The sequence below is a fragment of the Hemicordylus capensis genome, chromosome 3 (assembly GCF_027244095.1).
Source record: "Hemicordylus capensis ecotype Gifberg chromosome 3, rHemCap1.1.pri, whole genome shotgun sequence".
In the NCBI taxonomy this organism is placed as follows: domain Eukaryota; kingdom Metazoa; phylum Chordata; class Lepidosauria; order Squamata; family Cordylidae; genus Hemicordylus; species Hemicordylus capensis.
Genome location: NC_069659.1, coordinates 144,063,936 through 144,080,552, shown reverse-complemented (window position 1 = coordinate 144,080,552; position 16,617 = coordinate 144,063,936). Strand labels below are relative to the sequence as shown.

At 44.5% G+C, this 16,617-nt stretch overlaps 1 protein-coding gene across 2 annotated transcripts in view; it reads right to left on the bottom strand.

Moving 5' to 3' along the window:
* EFNB2 (ephrin B2) overlaps nt 1–9,061 on the bottom strand; it is a 68,932-nt gene extending 59,871 nt beyond the window's left edge. The window contains exon 1 of one of the 2 annotated variants that reach the window (XM_053311834.1): nt 7,981–9,061. In XM_053311834.1, coding sequence (XP_053167809.1) covers nt 7,981–8,108 — 128 coding nt within the window. In that variant the 5' untranslated portion in view covers nt 8,109–9,061. The remainder of the gene's footprint in view (nt 1–7,980) is intronic. The other variant, XM_053311833.1, reaches the window with a different exon arrangement.
* Nucleotides 9,062–16,617: the final 7,556 nt, after the last annotated feature.

The following is a 16,617-nucleotide window of genomic DNA, read 5'->3' as shown; positions in this document are numbered from 1 at the left end:
AATCACTTTAACCCTTGTTCCAACAGAAAGCATAAGGCCAGAGTAATTCAGCTGCTTCTTTTGTCATTTTCCTTCCATAAATATGCACCAGTCTGCATTTGAAAAGCTGAAGGAGGCTGCAAGCTTGCTGGACATTTATCATGCCCTGTTCCCTGTGAACAAGCAAATACTTTAGTTGAATAGCCCATTAGCAATCATTGTCAAATGCAGAATGCAAGGTGCTTGGATGTGACCAGCCTGTAAAGTAGAAAAGGCTGCCCCTGAGCTTTGCATAGTATCTGCAGCCAAAATGGATCTTTTGCTATAGATTTCTGAAGGTTAAGCTGGGACACTGGAAAACATTGCAGTGCTTAAGACTTCATACATTACACAAATAGACTCAGCTCTCTGCAGCACATTTGTTAAGCCATATCAACTTGGAACAGCTTGTCTATTTGGGTGTGGAAATCCAGTTATGGGTCAAAAATGTTTCAAAGGCCTTCCACAGAGAGGAGAACATGCTGCAATTTGGAAAATTTTATCAGTCATTTTTCTCAGAATATGCTGAAACTCAAAGCATGGCAACCCACAAAGCTAACAAATTACAGCTAGCAAGGAAGTGCTTATGTGTGGATTTTTGCCAAACTTACTCAATAATCTAATCCGCCAAGAGTGTGCAGTTTTCTTACATGTAGCCTTACAAACAAAGTTCTTTTTCCTACCATACAGACAGCCCGGTGATAAAACAAGTACTACTCATTTGTATAATGGTAGCTCAGTATGGAATAGTTGAATAGCCTATGGCTTCTTCTTTCCTTCTTTCTCTCTCTTTCTTTCTTAGTTTTTTTTTATAACAGTGATGGCTTTGGTAAGACAGAAGTTTAAGGTATTTTACAAAGGACAGATAAAAGCAGATGTACTGAAGGATGCATGTAACTCTGAACCACGTCTTCTCTTGCTTTTACAGCTACTACAAGCCCTAAGGATACATAGCAAATCAGCAGGGTAAACTTCTTTTGTGCTGGCCTAATTCCAGTGAAATTAATGCAACGGCATTTGGTCCAACTTATTTTAACATGAAGAAGAACCACAATAGCATTCAGCTATGGATTTCACCCTTTCAGAAACAAACACCACCTGGATTAAGCTGCTTAGTTTATTTGGTGTCTGGAAAAAAATTAAAGATGGGTTTCTCCATTTCTTTCTCCTCTTGTGAGGTTGTGAAACAAGCAACAACAAAAAAACTCTCTTAAAGAATTATCTGATGGAGGAAGGACAACAATATGGAATGTTTATTTTAGCTTCTCCTGTGGAGTGTGAGATCGAGAGCCCTGTCTGAAAGATGATTGAAATCAAAAGCCTTCTGTTTTCTTTTCAGATAACCTCAGCACTACCTATCCCCTCCACTCTCTGTTCCTTGCCAGCATGTCCCTGCCTGAATCCCAAATAGATTAAGGAAAAAACTCCAAGTGCAGCTAATCCTACAGAATGGCTGTCGCTGCTAGGCCAGGAGTTAAAAAGGAAAATCTTCTACCTCCTAACAATTGCAGTGATCTGAAGTTTTAATCAGCCCAGATCTCAGCAATAAAAAGGCAGTAAATGAAATCTACCTTTACCATATTATACGCCACCAATGAGCAAGAACTGAGCAGCTTTTCTTCACTGCTTTAACCAGCCTGGCCACAAGTAGGCCTTTCATACTTTCTAATCCCAGCCCCCCAGGTTTTTTTTTGGGGGGGGGCATTTTGGTGTTTTGGGGGGGGTTGCAGTTCTCACATAATACCTTGCAGCCCTGAAGCAAGGCCCTTCGTTTCTACATCCCTTTCATAAAGGTGTCATTTCTAACATCAAGCTAATCTATATGTTGCCATGGTATCCCCCTTTATCTGCCTTTACATCTTATGAGCTGCATGGATTTACCACATTATTTTTATCTGAAAGACAGAAAATGGTGGTTTTATTGCCATACAATCAGATTACCGCTGCTAGTTTCTCTATGCCTTTTTACCATACTTCAATCAAAAGGGATCACTTTCTTTATACCCTGCCCTTGATTTACATTACATCTGTAAAGGCCTAGTCTGGGTTGTAATCCCCTTATTAACTAGGAGCAGGGTTGATTTGCCTAAAAATAAAAGCAAATTGTGTCAGACCTTTTCACTTTGTTTTTGATTCGGAACTACAAAATGGATTACTAAAGAAATCTTCAGAGTTCACACGGCCGCTATACTACTGAATTTAAAATGAGAATTAAACAAGTTAAACAAGGGGAACGATGTCAACGGTTTACATTTTCTATCATGGGTGAAGAGATGAATAGCGTTATGTCTTTGTATGCGCCAGCTTTGCAGAGAAACAATGAAGCCACAGGAGTTTGCTTCTCAAACTCTACTTTAGCTATCCCCTTCTGTCTACTTTACATTTAACAACATAAATCAGGAAGATCTATAACTTGGAAATATGAAGATATTAAGCTCGAAGCCTGATATTTCTGGTTTTTCTTTAATTAAAATATTTTACCCAGCCAAATTCTATTCTCAGTGTCTCCCTCACCTCATGCAAAGTGCAAACTCTAGGTAGAAAGATAATAAATGACCAGGAAAAATGTGGGGGGGGGGGGTTTTAAATGTCAGACAATGACTGGGTGCCCAGGAATAAAGTTTTGATCATTTACCCTTTGCAGAACATTCTGTCTTTGTTTGCGTCATGACATTTATAACTAACAAGATGCATTTAAGACTAGATCCCTACAAAAAATATTGATTGTAGCATCTTTAATAGATCCCCTAAATGCCACAACACCTCGCTGAGATTTCTCGAGGAGTAAATGTTCAACCTATTTCCCTTTAAAGGAATGTTTCATGAGCAGGAGATGTATTTTAAGTGTCAAGTTAGCACCATGAGCATCCATTAAAAATAGGATAGAATAAGTGGGGGAGGCCTTCCTGATTTCAGCCTGACTTTTAGTTATTGCCTATCTAACTGCAAACTAGAAGTTGCTTTAAACTTTAGAAGATATACAGATGCTTTGAAATAATTGCTACCAACACAGCAATTATGCCCAGGCTGATCATATGCACAATGACTGAGAAAATGACTGTCAGAAATGTGGCCCTGGCTGAAAACTTCATGAGGCTGGCTATAATAAGGCCAGCCATAACAACCACAACAACAAAACACACCTGACTTAGGATCTTGAGGTACTCTATCAGAAACTTCTAAGAGGAAGAAAGCATTTATGACAAGTTTTTGCTTCTGAGCAGCAACTGAGGACAATTACATTTGGGGTGAAATCTGAAGTGCTTATTTTATTTAAATGCAGCTTGTATTCTAAAGGCTGCACATTCCTGCCTGCTACAAGAAATTGACTTGGCTTGCTCTTTGCTTAAGTGCTGGCCTCAATTATGAGAGGAATCTGTGTATTAGCAAATTTGTGAGGCAAATTATTATGAACTTTCAGCTGTCTAGCCAAGGTTAAAAATGTTTGGGGACATGCTAGATGCATCCCATTTCAAAGAGATATATAAACCTCCCATTTTCAGATTTTCTAGTTCATAAAGAAGGGTCCCAACAACTTTGATACATATCTAGTGAGACCCAAGCACCTTTGTATACTGTATTGTATTTCTCTAACCCAAGTCTATAATGGTTTAGATTAAGAAGCAAAGCTCCAGGATTCCCAAATAAATCCTTGTCAAGAAGGAGGAGTTCTAAACACACTGCAAGATAGGATTTCAGCAGGCTCTTTATGCTCCGGTAGGTTCAGTTTTCTTGTGAAACAAGACTGTCCATTACTTACAGTTTATCATCCTGACAAAATGCAAGGAATGTGGATGTGAAAGCACTAACAATTCCACCCCTGGTGCTTTGTTCTCCACACACACACACACACACACACACATATTAAAACCGACAAGATTAACTCAAACGCAAATTGCAGAGCACAGTTCAAGGGGCTATTCAGTCAGCAGTGAATGTGCATTTGTTTGCCTACAAAAAAAAATAAGAATTTCACAAACAAACAATGAGAGGCAGGCTGGTTTATGCCACTGAAAAGATGGCTTAAATAGGGCCATCAATTGCAGGCCATTTTATCAGTCTCTTGACAGGTTAGTGTTTATTCAAGCTAGCTGTGGCGGATTTCACGTGTAATGGGTTATCATCAGAGATATTATTTGGCTATTTGTTTGCTTTCCCTTAGTCAAATTACATCTTATTAAGAAAAGGCATCTCAGTGTTGGTTGAGTAAAAGAAACATGATTAGCTGGCAGAGCTACACCATGTTGGGAAGGCAACCTCTGTTTAACCAATGTTATTGATAAGAAATGTTTCATGTCCTTCAAACAAAAACCCACAACATCAACTGCGGTTTGAGGTTTGGTACTGAATTGGTTGGTTGCTGTCACATTGGCTCCAGAGAAGAGGACAAGATGGAAGGTACATGAGCGAATATCTGTTCATGGACAACAGTGAGAAGAAGAGAAATATTCTTGGCTGGAAAAGCAACCTTTGGCTGATGTGTGTCATCGCACTTAGAGAGAGCTTTTCTCTATGCTCTCCTAACTGTACAATCAAATTCATGTTTACACAGAAGTAAGTCCGACTGAGCTCAATACTTACTCCCAGGTAAATGTTAACAGGATTGCAGCCTTTGTGTCCAAAGCCTCATCATATGAACAGTGTTTCTTCCCACCTGTGTAACTATTTGCAACTCATATGCAACATGCTACGTGCAACATTTTTTCATGGTAAAAGGTTGTATGCATTATTTTGTGATGGTGCTTTTAACTAAACTTAACAACTTTTAGCGCAATAAATCATCATCATCATCATCATCATCATCTGAATTGACTGTCTTTTGATTCTCCCTTTCAAGTTACCTCTTTAAAAAGTCTGGATACTAAAGTAATTTTCAAACGCTTCAAGCTTAGAAGATGAGACTACTTCTACAATGCCATTCCATGAACTGAATTATTACTTTATTGCTACCTTATAGAACAAACCTATGAATGTTCAACAGCAATAAATATATATTTTCAAAAAATGAAAACTACCTGGTGTCAAATATAGTAGTTTCTTTTTGAACTAGAGAAAGGTCTTAAATATGGGTCTGCACCTAGAGATTCTCCTAAGAAATATGGGGGGAAGGCAAGATGGGATCTCTCAATGATTCCTTTACTAAGGAATTATGCACTATTTTCAGGCAATCAATTCTGTAAGAAATTCTCACGCCTCCAAATTGTAGATCTCTCCCCTCTTACTCAGCAGCAATATCACTAATACATTTCTAAACTTCCTTCAAAGAGGCCTATAAATCACAAGCCAAAGCAATAATTTAAAAATAAAAAGCTTAGTGGATCTTGTAGTGTTCTTTGTCAATGAAGTGAGTAAATCTGAATGGATCAAGCCAAGAAAATTTAAATCACATCAACACAGAGAACCAATCTAAAGTATAGGTACGTTATGAAGAAAGAGAGAGCGTGATTAGACCATAGTTAAAGCTGCTGCTGCTAATATTTGATTTTTAAAAATTAATTTACACATTTGCTTAGAGTAAAACAAAATCCAGAATTTGGGTCAATGGGCCATAAACTATAAATGGTGACCACAGCAAACCATCTATGACTGAAAATGAAAACTTCCAGTTAAGGGTGGAGGTGCTCAGTGAAGGCAGGTTAGGCCTGGAAGCAACTAGGAGAAGAGTGACCATAGCACAGTGTGTGTTATGTATTGGAAGAGTGACCTCTGTAGGAATAAAGAAATCACTAGACTGAAGCAGCAGGCGGGAGAATACCCTCTTCTAGTGAAAAACTTAATGCCATCAACCATAAAAGTGGGATTTTCTCTCTCATGTTTTCTCCCTCCCTCTCTCTCAGACACACACTTAACAAAACTCTGCTGCTCATTTTATAGGTATCTTGTCTTGCTGTTTGTTTAAGCAAAATGTAATATCAATGTTTTTCTGGGTCTGAGCAAGAACTGAAGCAAGCTTGTATCCACAGAGCCAGCCACAACTAAGGGTGTTTTAGTCTCAAACAGAGCAGTAATTTCTTGGTGGGGGGTAGGAAGCACTGTTGAGCTGAACAAGAGTGGCAGGATCATGTTAAAGATGAGCCAGGTCCCCACATTTAATGAAAACAAATGGTCTTTTTTTGTTTTTTGCATTTACAAAAAAATGCTGGTTATCAAAGACCGCAACTCTGCTCGTAAATCTTCCTTTCCTTGGAAAAGGACAAGAAAAGAAATCTATAATGCAGTTGGAGAAAAATGATGGAGCCGGAATGCAATTTCTTAAATAAACTCCTCTAGTTTTCTAGATCTAAATCCAAACTTGCACCATTTCAGCCAGATCTCCTGCAACCTCCAAGCAAGATACAGAACCCAGCTGAAGAGCTATAGGCCATTTCCCCAATGCTCTATTCATTTAAAGGTATTTCAACAGCCATTTCAGTCTGCATTTTATAGGAAAGCTTTATTCTGCTCATCTCCCATAAGCTTGGTCAGGCTTGACATACAAGTTGATGTGCTCGTTCTAAATAAAAAAATTCCTAAGAAATAATTAGACAAGGCACAATCAGTACAGCTTCTTAAAAATTATTTTCTCTGCTGATACTATCAAGATTTCATCTGTTTAAAAAGAAATCTGGAGAAATCTAATGCAAAGAGTGTTCCCTAGCTTTCAAAGTTTAGTAACAGCTTGATCTGTGACAAAACATTTTTAGAGCTGAAAATATATTTTCCCTTATCTCTCCCTCATCAAGACTTTTTATTCCAAGAATACTTTTAAGTTCGCCATTAGCTGCTCCACTGCACAAAACCTTCCATGCTGTATGTCTTTCAGGAATCCACATATCGTATGTTGCAAACAGACCATTTTCCCTCTCAGTCATCTTACCCAGGTGATTTATGGGGATAGGGAAATTTGTGCTCTAAGTACCGAGGGGGGGGTAATAATCCTAACCCTGTTTAAATCACTGTGGAAGTTCCCACTGACTCCCACCTCCTGTTTCACTGCATCAACACTTTCAGAGTTAACTATCTCACCCACTTCAACAATTGGGTGTAGTAGAAATGACGTCCTGACCCTCTCGAGGCATCCATACAATCTTTGTTCTGCCTGCGTTTGTGAAGGAGAAAGGCGAGACAAGCAAAAGCACTCTGCAGGGTAATGCTCTGGCATGACTCACCAGCCAGGTTGCTGCTACCAAACTCAGAGGCCAAGGCTTCTGCTAAACTAAGAGTCAAGGTGAGTTTGCAATGCAGCAGAAAGTGAGCAGCTGGCTCCGTCTACGCCTTCCCGACACCCTCTCCACAGACACCACAGCAGTGCCCTCAACCGGATGGGCCCATCTCTTGCCAAAGTGCCTAAACTTCGGTCATACTCCCCATAAACTAGGCCCAACATCATTATTCTAGTGACACCCCCGCCCCCCACTACTCTCTTTCCCCAGATCTGTTCACTCCTCCCAATAAATACATAGAGGTTTCTTCCGCTGGGCCCCACTCATTTCATGAAGAAAACGCAAGGTAGGATCCAGATCGTATCCACATTCTTCGTTCCTTACGTGGAGGAAACCCTGTTGGAGTCGGCGCGCGGGGGTGTCACAAATGTGCATGCGGGCGGGCGTAATAAAAATAGCGCACTCTGCTCCTCTACGAACACCCCCATCTCCAGCCACCTGACAATCTCACCAACCCATCAGCAGGGCCCAGAATCTTGAACTCCCCAGTCCCCATTCCAGGTTGCACAAGGTGCAGGATTTAGCCACACGATCCTGTCAAGGCGGCGCTCCTTCCTTCCTTCGCTCCCGATGGCAAAGCCGCTTTCCAAGTCCCCCAGGGATTCGATCTCTCCCTCTCTGACCCTTTTGTGCACCCGGACTAGAAGTCGCCCCAGGGAGGCCTGGCCAGGCGAGAGATGCAAACCGCCCCGCCCGGCCGCTGTTCATCCACTTAGGCTTTTTTGGGGGGGGGGGAGATCCGTGCTAGATGCGTACTTACTTGGAGTTGGAGGAGTTCCAGTAGATGGGATCCAGCACCAGAGAGTTGGCCAGCGCTGTCCGGCACAAAAGCACCCAGATCCCCCAGCAGCACCTCCCGAGCGGGGATACACCCCGGCTCGCTACCATGGTCGGGGGCGCCGCCGACAGGTCCTGCCCCAAAGGCTCGCCAACTCCGCGGCGCCAAGAAGCGGGAAGAAGAGGTCCACAACGCCCCACCAAGAGGAGCCACAACCCGAGGCAGATCCCGGGCAGCCAACCAAGTCGCCCTCCCGGCTTCAGTGGGTCCTGCGCACGGCCACCGGCATGGAGCTGCAATCCCAAGCTGGAAGGAGGCGAGCGCGAGAGAGGCACCCCTCGCCGCCGCCGCTACCCGCCCCGAGTCGACGACAAAGAAAACGAGAGCTGCCCGTCGCTTAGTCCTGCCGCCGCGCTCCAGCTGCCGCCCCGTCGCTGCCACCCGCAACAGGGAGCGGACCGAAGGCAACCAAAAGGCAAGGCAGGAAGCCCGATTTCCTCGCCGGCGCTTCCTTCGCTCCCTCTATAAATCCACCTGGAGAAGAAGACGCAGCAGGTCCCGCCCGGCGCATCCGCGGGGCTCCATCGCCCTCCGCGCCGCTGCTGGCCCCGGCTCGCTCGCCTCTCTCACCAGGAAAAGCTGGGCTCCTCCTGGCGTCCAAAGCCTCCCAGCGGAGGCACAGAGAAGGCTCCGGCGGGCTCCCAGCGCCCGCGACGAAGACGAGGAGGAGGAGAGGATGCTGACGGCGAAGAAGAGGGAAAGGCAGGCGAAGGCGCACCGAGGGAGGGAGGAAGGCAGGCAGGCAGGCAGGCAGGCGCGCGCGCGTGCTCGCACGCAACCCCCCCAGAGCCGCAGCCTTGTCGGTGGGGCTTTCTCCCCTTCCTCGTCTGCGCTCGCCTCTTCGCCAAGCTCAAGGCGGCTGCCGCTGCCTCCGCCGCCTGCCGGGCTTCCTGCCGCGGGCTTCTCCTTGGCTCCAAAGGCGAGAGTGAGGCTTCGAGTCCCCACTCCCGCGTTCTGCCTCCTCGCTATAAACTCGGCCACCCCCCTTTCTCCAGCAATTCTTGCGCTGGTTGGGTGGCGCCACTGTCACTTACACACACCTCGGGCCCAGACACACACCCCCCACATTCCAAAAGGGGCGGGCCCTGCGCTGAGAAAAGAGGGTGCGGACAGGTAGCGCGCCCTACGGAGGCGCTCGGTAGTCGCCTACATGACGATGACAGGGCCAGGGAACAGTAGCACATCTTCCGATCAAAGTTGCACTATTTTCAAGGGGAAATAGGCATACTAAAATCTAATATGGGAAGCCATAACGCCAAAAGACATCGGATGTGTTTTGAAAGACAGGAAACCGAGGGAGGCTTTTCGGTGCTTTCAGACTTCGCTTCCGATTACTTTCTCCCTCACCACTAGAGAAATAATCCCTGATTCCCACCCACCCTTCCCCGTTCTGCGTCTTGCCTTTAGGACTGATCAGGCTGATCCCCCAACTGCGACTTTCATTTCCATTAGAATAATACTCTTGAGGACTACAACCTTAGAAAGTGCGGGTGATGGATTCCCCGCCGCTACGCATGAACAGCAATGCGCCTTCCCCAAATAATTCAGCGGCAGGACTTCCGTTCCCGTTATCATCTGGTGGAATTTGCCCCCAATGACTTCCGTGGAAGTTAGTTCCAGATCTTTTTAGGATTTTACCCTCGCGTTATTATCCTAAAAGTGTCCCGCTAACTAACTTCAGATGGGAATTGGTCGGGGGAGGATTGGAGCGCAGCGCACAGGTCTATTCGGAGTCTTTGCTAGAAGAAACTGGTGCTTGAAGGGCTCCTCCTCGCCCCTTTCTCACTTTAGGACACGAGTCAGGAGGGTCAAAGGCTGAACTACACCTGCAACTCCCCAAAGATCGCGCCTCTGTTTGGTTTCCGTCCTTCCCCCCGCAACTGCTCCAGCCCAGCCGCTTCTAATCCGCAACGGCGTTTTGACGGCCAGCCCACACACCCGCGAGCGGATAGGCAATGTCCGCTGTTCGAATCGGTTCTGCTGGGAAGGACTCCAGCGAGAAGCAGATAGGACTAGGGAGCGAGCGGGTCTGGAGGCACTCGCTGAAGAAGCCGGCCTCTAACATGGAGGCGCGGAAGAAGGCAGAGAGACGCACAAGGAGCAGGGACCGGGGACGCGGGAGCGCTGCAAGATCCCCAGCTGTGCACCCCAGTCACCAGTTCTGCCGTGTTCTCGGCAACCGCCCTCTGCGCGTAATTCCATAGAACCACAGCTCCCACTAGCGGTCGCTAAAAAAACCGCAGCCAAATGCAACAATGTCCGGCTCTTCTTTCTGCGATCCTTACGCAACTTTACCATGAAGTTAACCTGGAGCGCCCACGCCCCAGCCCCAATTTTTAACTGGGCTTCAGGGGAAGTTAAGACGAGTTGGGAATTACAGATGAAATGTCCTGGTTTCGATCTTCTCTACCTCATCGGCTGCTGGCCAAAACAAAGCACAGCAATATAAAAACCAGCCAGAACCAGATGCATCCCATATGTTACGAATGATAAATTATTTTAATTTAAAGGTTTGCATAGCGGAGGAGTGGAAACTCAGAATTATCTAAAATGATATGGATTGTAATGGATATAACAAATAATTTTGCTGCAGTGCTTGAAAGCTGTATGATATCGACTACACGGCGATTAGGAGATTGTTCTTTTTAAAAATGTGTGTTTAAAAATAGATAGAATAAGGTCACAAATTGTTCTTCACAAATGTAGAAGCTGAAAAGTTTGTCCAAATATTGGTATGATCATTAAAAATAAAGAACTTAGAAAAAGAATGTTAGATTCACCCACATTTTCTGCCTCTCCTTAAAACCAAACTTTCCCCTATCGTTTTACCAGAATAACACGAAGTCGCCGCAATAATTATACATATTTTCACACAAAATAATTATTCCCATCTGACATCGGGTTCTGGAGAGGCATGTAAGTGTAATTGTTGATTTATTTATTTTCAAAGGGAAGATGTGTTTTCATCATTTCTTGGGAGGAACCCGTGTGAAACCCCTTCCTTCCTAAACTGATCTGATTCCGATTTCACAAATAAAGGTCTGACACCGTTTGTCCAAATTAACGATGTGTGAAATGTTGAAGGTGTTGCCTTGGACTTTGCTAATCGCATTGGAGACGGATCAAATCCACTCCTGGAATTTCACCAGTAAACTTAGTTTGTCTCTCACACAAAACTGCTAACGCGTATTGAGTAAACCATTAATTCAGTGTCATTTGTATAAGACCTGACGCCAACCAAGAGGGCTTCCTGTGGGGAGGAAAAGGGGAGGGGGATCCCGATACACACCTGGGAGACAATGGTTAAAAACGTGACTCGGAGATTAAGGGGAAATGGGGAGGGGGAACTTCGAGGGAGACAGACACAATTGCATCACTTCGAGTGGCTGAATGTCCAATTTACACAAGGAAAAGTTGCTGTTTCTCAAGACTCAGGAATTCTAATCAATGGCTTTCACAAGGATCCCAGATAAAGTAAGATGCGCCCCTTTGGTTTTAGAACTGCAGTGGGTTTCGCTGGTCCTTTAAAAAAATCGCCTTCTGTTCCGATTTCACCATCCACAGTTGAGACTCTCCCAGTGGAAAACGAAAATAGGTTCAAAACAGGAGAGCTAGATCAGCAGCATTTCCAAAATTAGAGCCAGCCTCTAACGCTAGAGTTTGAAGGGGAAAGAGAGACTTTTTCTCTTCCCTTTTCTGTTCCGATCAATGAATAAGGGTCAGACTCAAAGCAGGGAATCGCCCTTCGAAGAAAGGCACGCGTTTTAAAAGCCTAAAATAACCCTCTGTGACTAAAAACTCAGCACGCAAGCAATAACTACGACTTAGCTGGAGAACCGCGAGGTCTTTTGCACTTTGCAACAGGCTACAGCCATGTTAAACATCTGAAGTCTTAAAAAGTCAAGGGAAATGTTTCTTTTTGGGCAGTCCACTAAACCCCCATGTTTAAAAAGCAAATTCTGGGTATTTGCTATCAATTCTATTTTCACAGACTTAAAAAAACAAACCACTCATTTCAGAGTAACTCGATTCTGAACCTGTTTATACGGGAGCAGGATTATGAACTTTTTGTCTGGAAGAATCCCGTAGCTTTTACACCAACATGACAGTTGCAGCATTACCACAGTTGCATGCCTGGAAAATCTGATGCAACTTCTCCCAGTAGAGACGCGGTGACGGAGAAACCTTCCCCGGTTGAGTGTTTGCCTGTTACAGGCACCAGTTAGCGGGGGGGGGGGGGATCCTGGCAGAGGAAAAGCTTAATTTGCGGGAGGGAAAGAAAAGACACTGGGGGAGGGGGCGGGATATGGGTTGCTAGGATGATTGGGAAGAGTTCAGTAAAATTGAGTGGCGGGATGTGCTCCTCAAATGCTTAGAGGGGCAGCTGGCCCTGTAACTTCCAAGGAAATATGCACAGGATCGGGGCAGTTTATTGATTTTATCTGAGGTTACTCTAAGCAAGTCAGTCTATTTCCTTGGATGTTCCAGTGAAATCAGAGGAAGAAGCGTGTCAGTTTGCAACAACTTCAAACTTATCTCCAGGAAAGCGCATCCACGTAAAATAGGCTGAAGTCAGATCATCGCGGCCTCTGTCCATTTCCCAAAGCTCTTTCACGATTTCGGATGTGTCCCTACTGAACTTGCTTTCTTTGCCACTGCAGATACCACTTCCGAGCAGCCTTGGGGGCGACCGGCACCTCATGCCACTTTTCCAGGGTGCGGGAAGTGGGCAGCGAGTCCAGCACCGTGGACTGCAGTTCCACAACAGAAACCGGCTAAAACAATAGCTGATTCGAATCTTAGCCCGTGTGGAAATAAAAACCCTTCGTGTGAAGGCTGAAATAATATAATACTGGCTTGATTCTATGTCCTTTGTTTCAAGGGAACCTTGTTATATCCTCATAGGAAACGAGGCTTTGGCTGCAATTCCAAAGAGGTTTACTTGGAATCAAGTGCAGCCCCTTCAATGGGACTTACTTCCAAGGAAATGCACTCCGCGGCGGGGATTCTCTTCCCAGGAGGGCACGCCGGCTCTGTGGCGTCTCCGCTACTTGAAAGAGGATGCTGAAGCTCGGCACGTTGTGCCTGGGAAACGGGGGTTCGGGACGACCTTCGGGAAATGCGTCTTCCTTTGCGGCGGAGTGCAGCGAGGGGATCGGGGCCATGAAGTGAAACCGCAGGAACCAAGGAAGAGACTCCATCAGCTCCGAGAAGCCAGTGGCAACCCTTGAACGCGGGGACTTTCACTTCATGGAACTTTAATTCTTACAGATTTTGGCTAAAATACTCGGCAGTAAGTCTCACTCTGTCCAGTGGAACTTACTCCTAAAATAAACTACAACCTAGTAGTGCAGTACTATACGCTTACTTGACAGTGGCTCTTCTTGTTCCAACGGGGCACTCGGTTTAATATCTATATTACAGCTGAAGTCGCTTTCCTTTCTCGTGCATTTTTCTTTCAGTACTAACCACCTCACAAAACACAGTTCTGTAGCGTCATGGAAGCCGGAGCCCTCCTCTTTACAGTGTAACTAGCACAGGATCGGGCCGTTGGTTTAACTCACACATACACACACGGCGAGGGAGACCTTCTCAGGCGCCAGTCAACTCTGCTCTCCTTTGGAGACTTGGCTAGCGTGGGAAGAAAGAAAAACTATTTACCTCACAACATGACCTCAAAATTAAATCTGGCCGATCCCAGACTAGTATCAGCAGCCACATACTGGTAGAGGGTTGCTTTGCCCCTCTTAAGTTATCCGGACCTTTAAAAGCTTTTACGGTAGTGTTCATAGCATATTTTCTTAGGAAGATCTACTACAATCATTAGGGGGTGTTTCCAAGTAATTGCAGGACTGGGTTCCTAGGCGAATCCCTGCCAAACCTAAGGTGAAATTAATGGAAGGAGCATACTAGTTGCGCATACGGAGGAGGGCTCAAACGCTTCGCTGCTACGATTGGGTTTTTGTTTTTTAAGGTTGATGCAGCGGGGAAATGCTTGACTAACAAAATATTGCCGGTTCGAATCCCAAGCGGGTAATAGAGGAAGATGCTGAAAGGCATCATCTCATACTGTAGGAGGCAATGGGAAGCCCGTCTTGTATTCTACCAAAGACAACCACAGGGCTCTGTAGGCACCAGGAGTTGAAATCGGCTTGACGGCACACTTTACCTTACTCCTTCCGTGGACAGGTCATAAGGCAAGGCTTACGCCTCTCCCTGAAGGCAGCTGGCTTCATTTTCTGGGGTAAGCCTTTGATATATGCTGCCAAAAAGAACCCCCACAGTACACTGAAGAAAATAAAGTCAAGAATATTAGCAATTCAAGAGAAAGCATCTATACCTTTTAGGTAGGGGTAAGCAGGAACACTCTTGCCTCAAGAAGCGTATTGTTTTCCCAGCAACTAGCCCCAAACACTTCATTTCCAGAGCCTTCCTCAAGGCTTCTACAACCCAAGGAACCAAAGCCATGGCAGGAGATGCAGTTTGAATCTTTCCAGATCACACACAGAAAGCAATTGTTTTCTAGTTACATCCCTTCTCAACTTTTTTTTTTTTAGCACCTCACCAATATGCTGTGATAAGTTTGCAAGGAAAAAAAGGCACTGTGACAGAACGCTGCCCTCTTATTAGCCTACAAGGGAAATATGAAGGAAGGCAAGCAGAGCTTTGCTAATGAACACAGATAAGAGACCGGCAATTTCCCCAACATTTTGAAGTGAAATGTGAGTGCAGGTCCATTATTAGAAGATCCATTCTAAACTATATCTCAGTGCAGTGAAAGAGGTGGAGCATACTCTATCTATGACTCACTGAAAAGCATGCAATATGGGAAATGTAGAATATCCTAAGACAGTACAGAGTCAAATAAGTACAACAAATAAGTTGCAATAGCACACCTTTTTCAAGAAGAGTGCAAATATAAAAACAAAAGCATACTTCCTGAGGCAAAAGGTCTTGTGTGTAGTACTAGTTTTTAAAAAATTAAAATTAGCACAATCGTTTCTTGTAGTAAAAAGCTCCTTGAGAACAGTGGAAGGTGTATTATAATTTTACACAAAGCATGCTTAAGAAGGTTGGCAAACGTTACCAGCTTGAACTCCTGTTCACTTAAGTAACCATGTATGATTGGCATACTGTTACAATGCCAACACAACCCCTGCTAACTGGGCAGAGGCACCTTTTACCATGGCGATTCTCTTTATTTAGCAGGGGGAGAGTAACTGGCCCTATCCACATCCAGCACAGTACCTCCAGTGACTGTTGCTGGTGTCTATCTTGTGTTTCTTTTTAGAATGTGAGCCCTTGGGGGACAGGGAGCCATTTTATTTATTTATTATCTCTGTGTAAACAGCCTTGAGCCATTTTTGGAAGGGCGGTATAGAAATCGAATTAATAATAATAATAAATACATGTGCCCTCTATGGAGGGCAGGAGCACAGCTGTCATGTACATTGCTTCAGGGTAGGGTTTAGCAGCATGCTTATAGGAACATAGGAAGCTGTCCTATACTGAGTCAGACCATTGGTCTATCTAGGTCAGTATTGTCTTCACAGACTGGCAGTGGCTTTTCCAAGGTCGCAGGCAATCTTGGAGAAGCCAGGGAGACAACTTGAAACCTTCTGCTCTTCCCAGAGCGGCTCCATCCTGAGGGGAATACTTACAGTGCTCACACTTCTAGTCTCCCATTCATATGCAACCAGGGTGGGCCCTGCTTAGCTAAGGGGACGTCATGCTTGCTACCACAAGACCCACTCTCCACCCTGTTTCCTTTGACACTGAACTGTGTACAGCAGACACAAGAGTGAACACTCACGTGTTCACTCAGGACAGTAAACGTGTTTTACTGTCCTGATATGTAAAGAGTGCATTTTATTAGAATACTGATTTAGGGAAAAACAAAAACCAATAAATTAAAAATTTAAACAAAAATGGAGCTAAATCAGTGCCATTTTTGGCACTGGGCCTGTGGCACAGTTTCTCCAATTATAAACGTTCATTTGTTCTAGTGCTATCTTCATACACTTTGAGAGCTGAAGGTATTTTATGTACGGAGGAATTAAGTAAAATGTTTGGCACACAGTAAAACCAGGTTAACACTTCTTTCTGCATAAATTTTACTTGATGTAGACATCTGAAATTGTATTCAACTGTGTCCATTCATGGGCACCCACCCATCAACTCAGCAGTACAGCAGAGTGCTGTACCTACTAGTTCTCTGAGCTTGACACACCATAAGAAGTGCTAAGCAACAAACAAGGTCCTACTTATCTCAGTAACAAAAGCCACAAAGATGGAGAACTACTTTTCTAGACCAGGACTAGTAACTACAAGAGGCAGATTCTAAACCTCTTTGTGAAATATTTTTGCTCACTACTTGGGGTTTTTCCCCATGCTCCAACTAATTTGATAATGAGGACATACATTTTACTTTACATGTTAAAATGCATTGGCTGACTTTCTGACTAATGAAGATTTCCAGACCAATGCTGCACCAACGCTAGAGAGTGATCAAGTATTTTGATGACCTTCCCTTTCTGCAGGGAGCCTTCTGTGTAACCT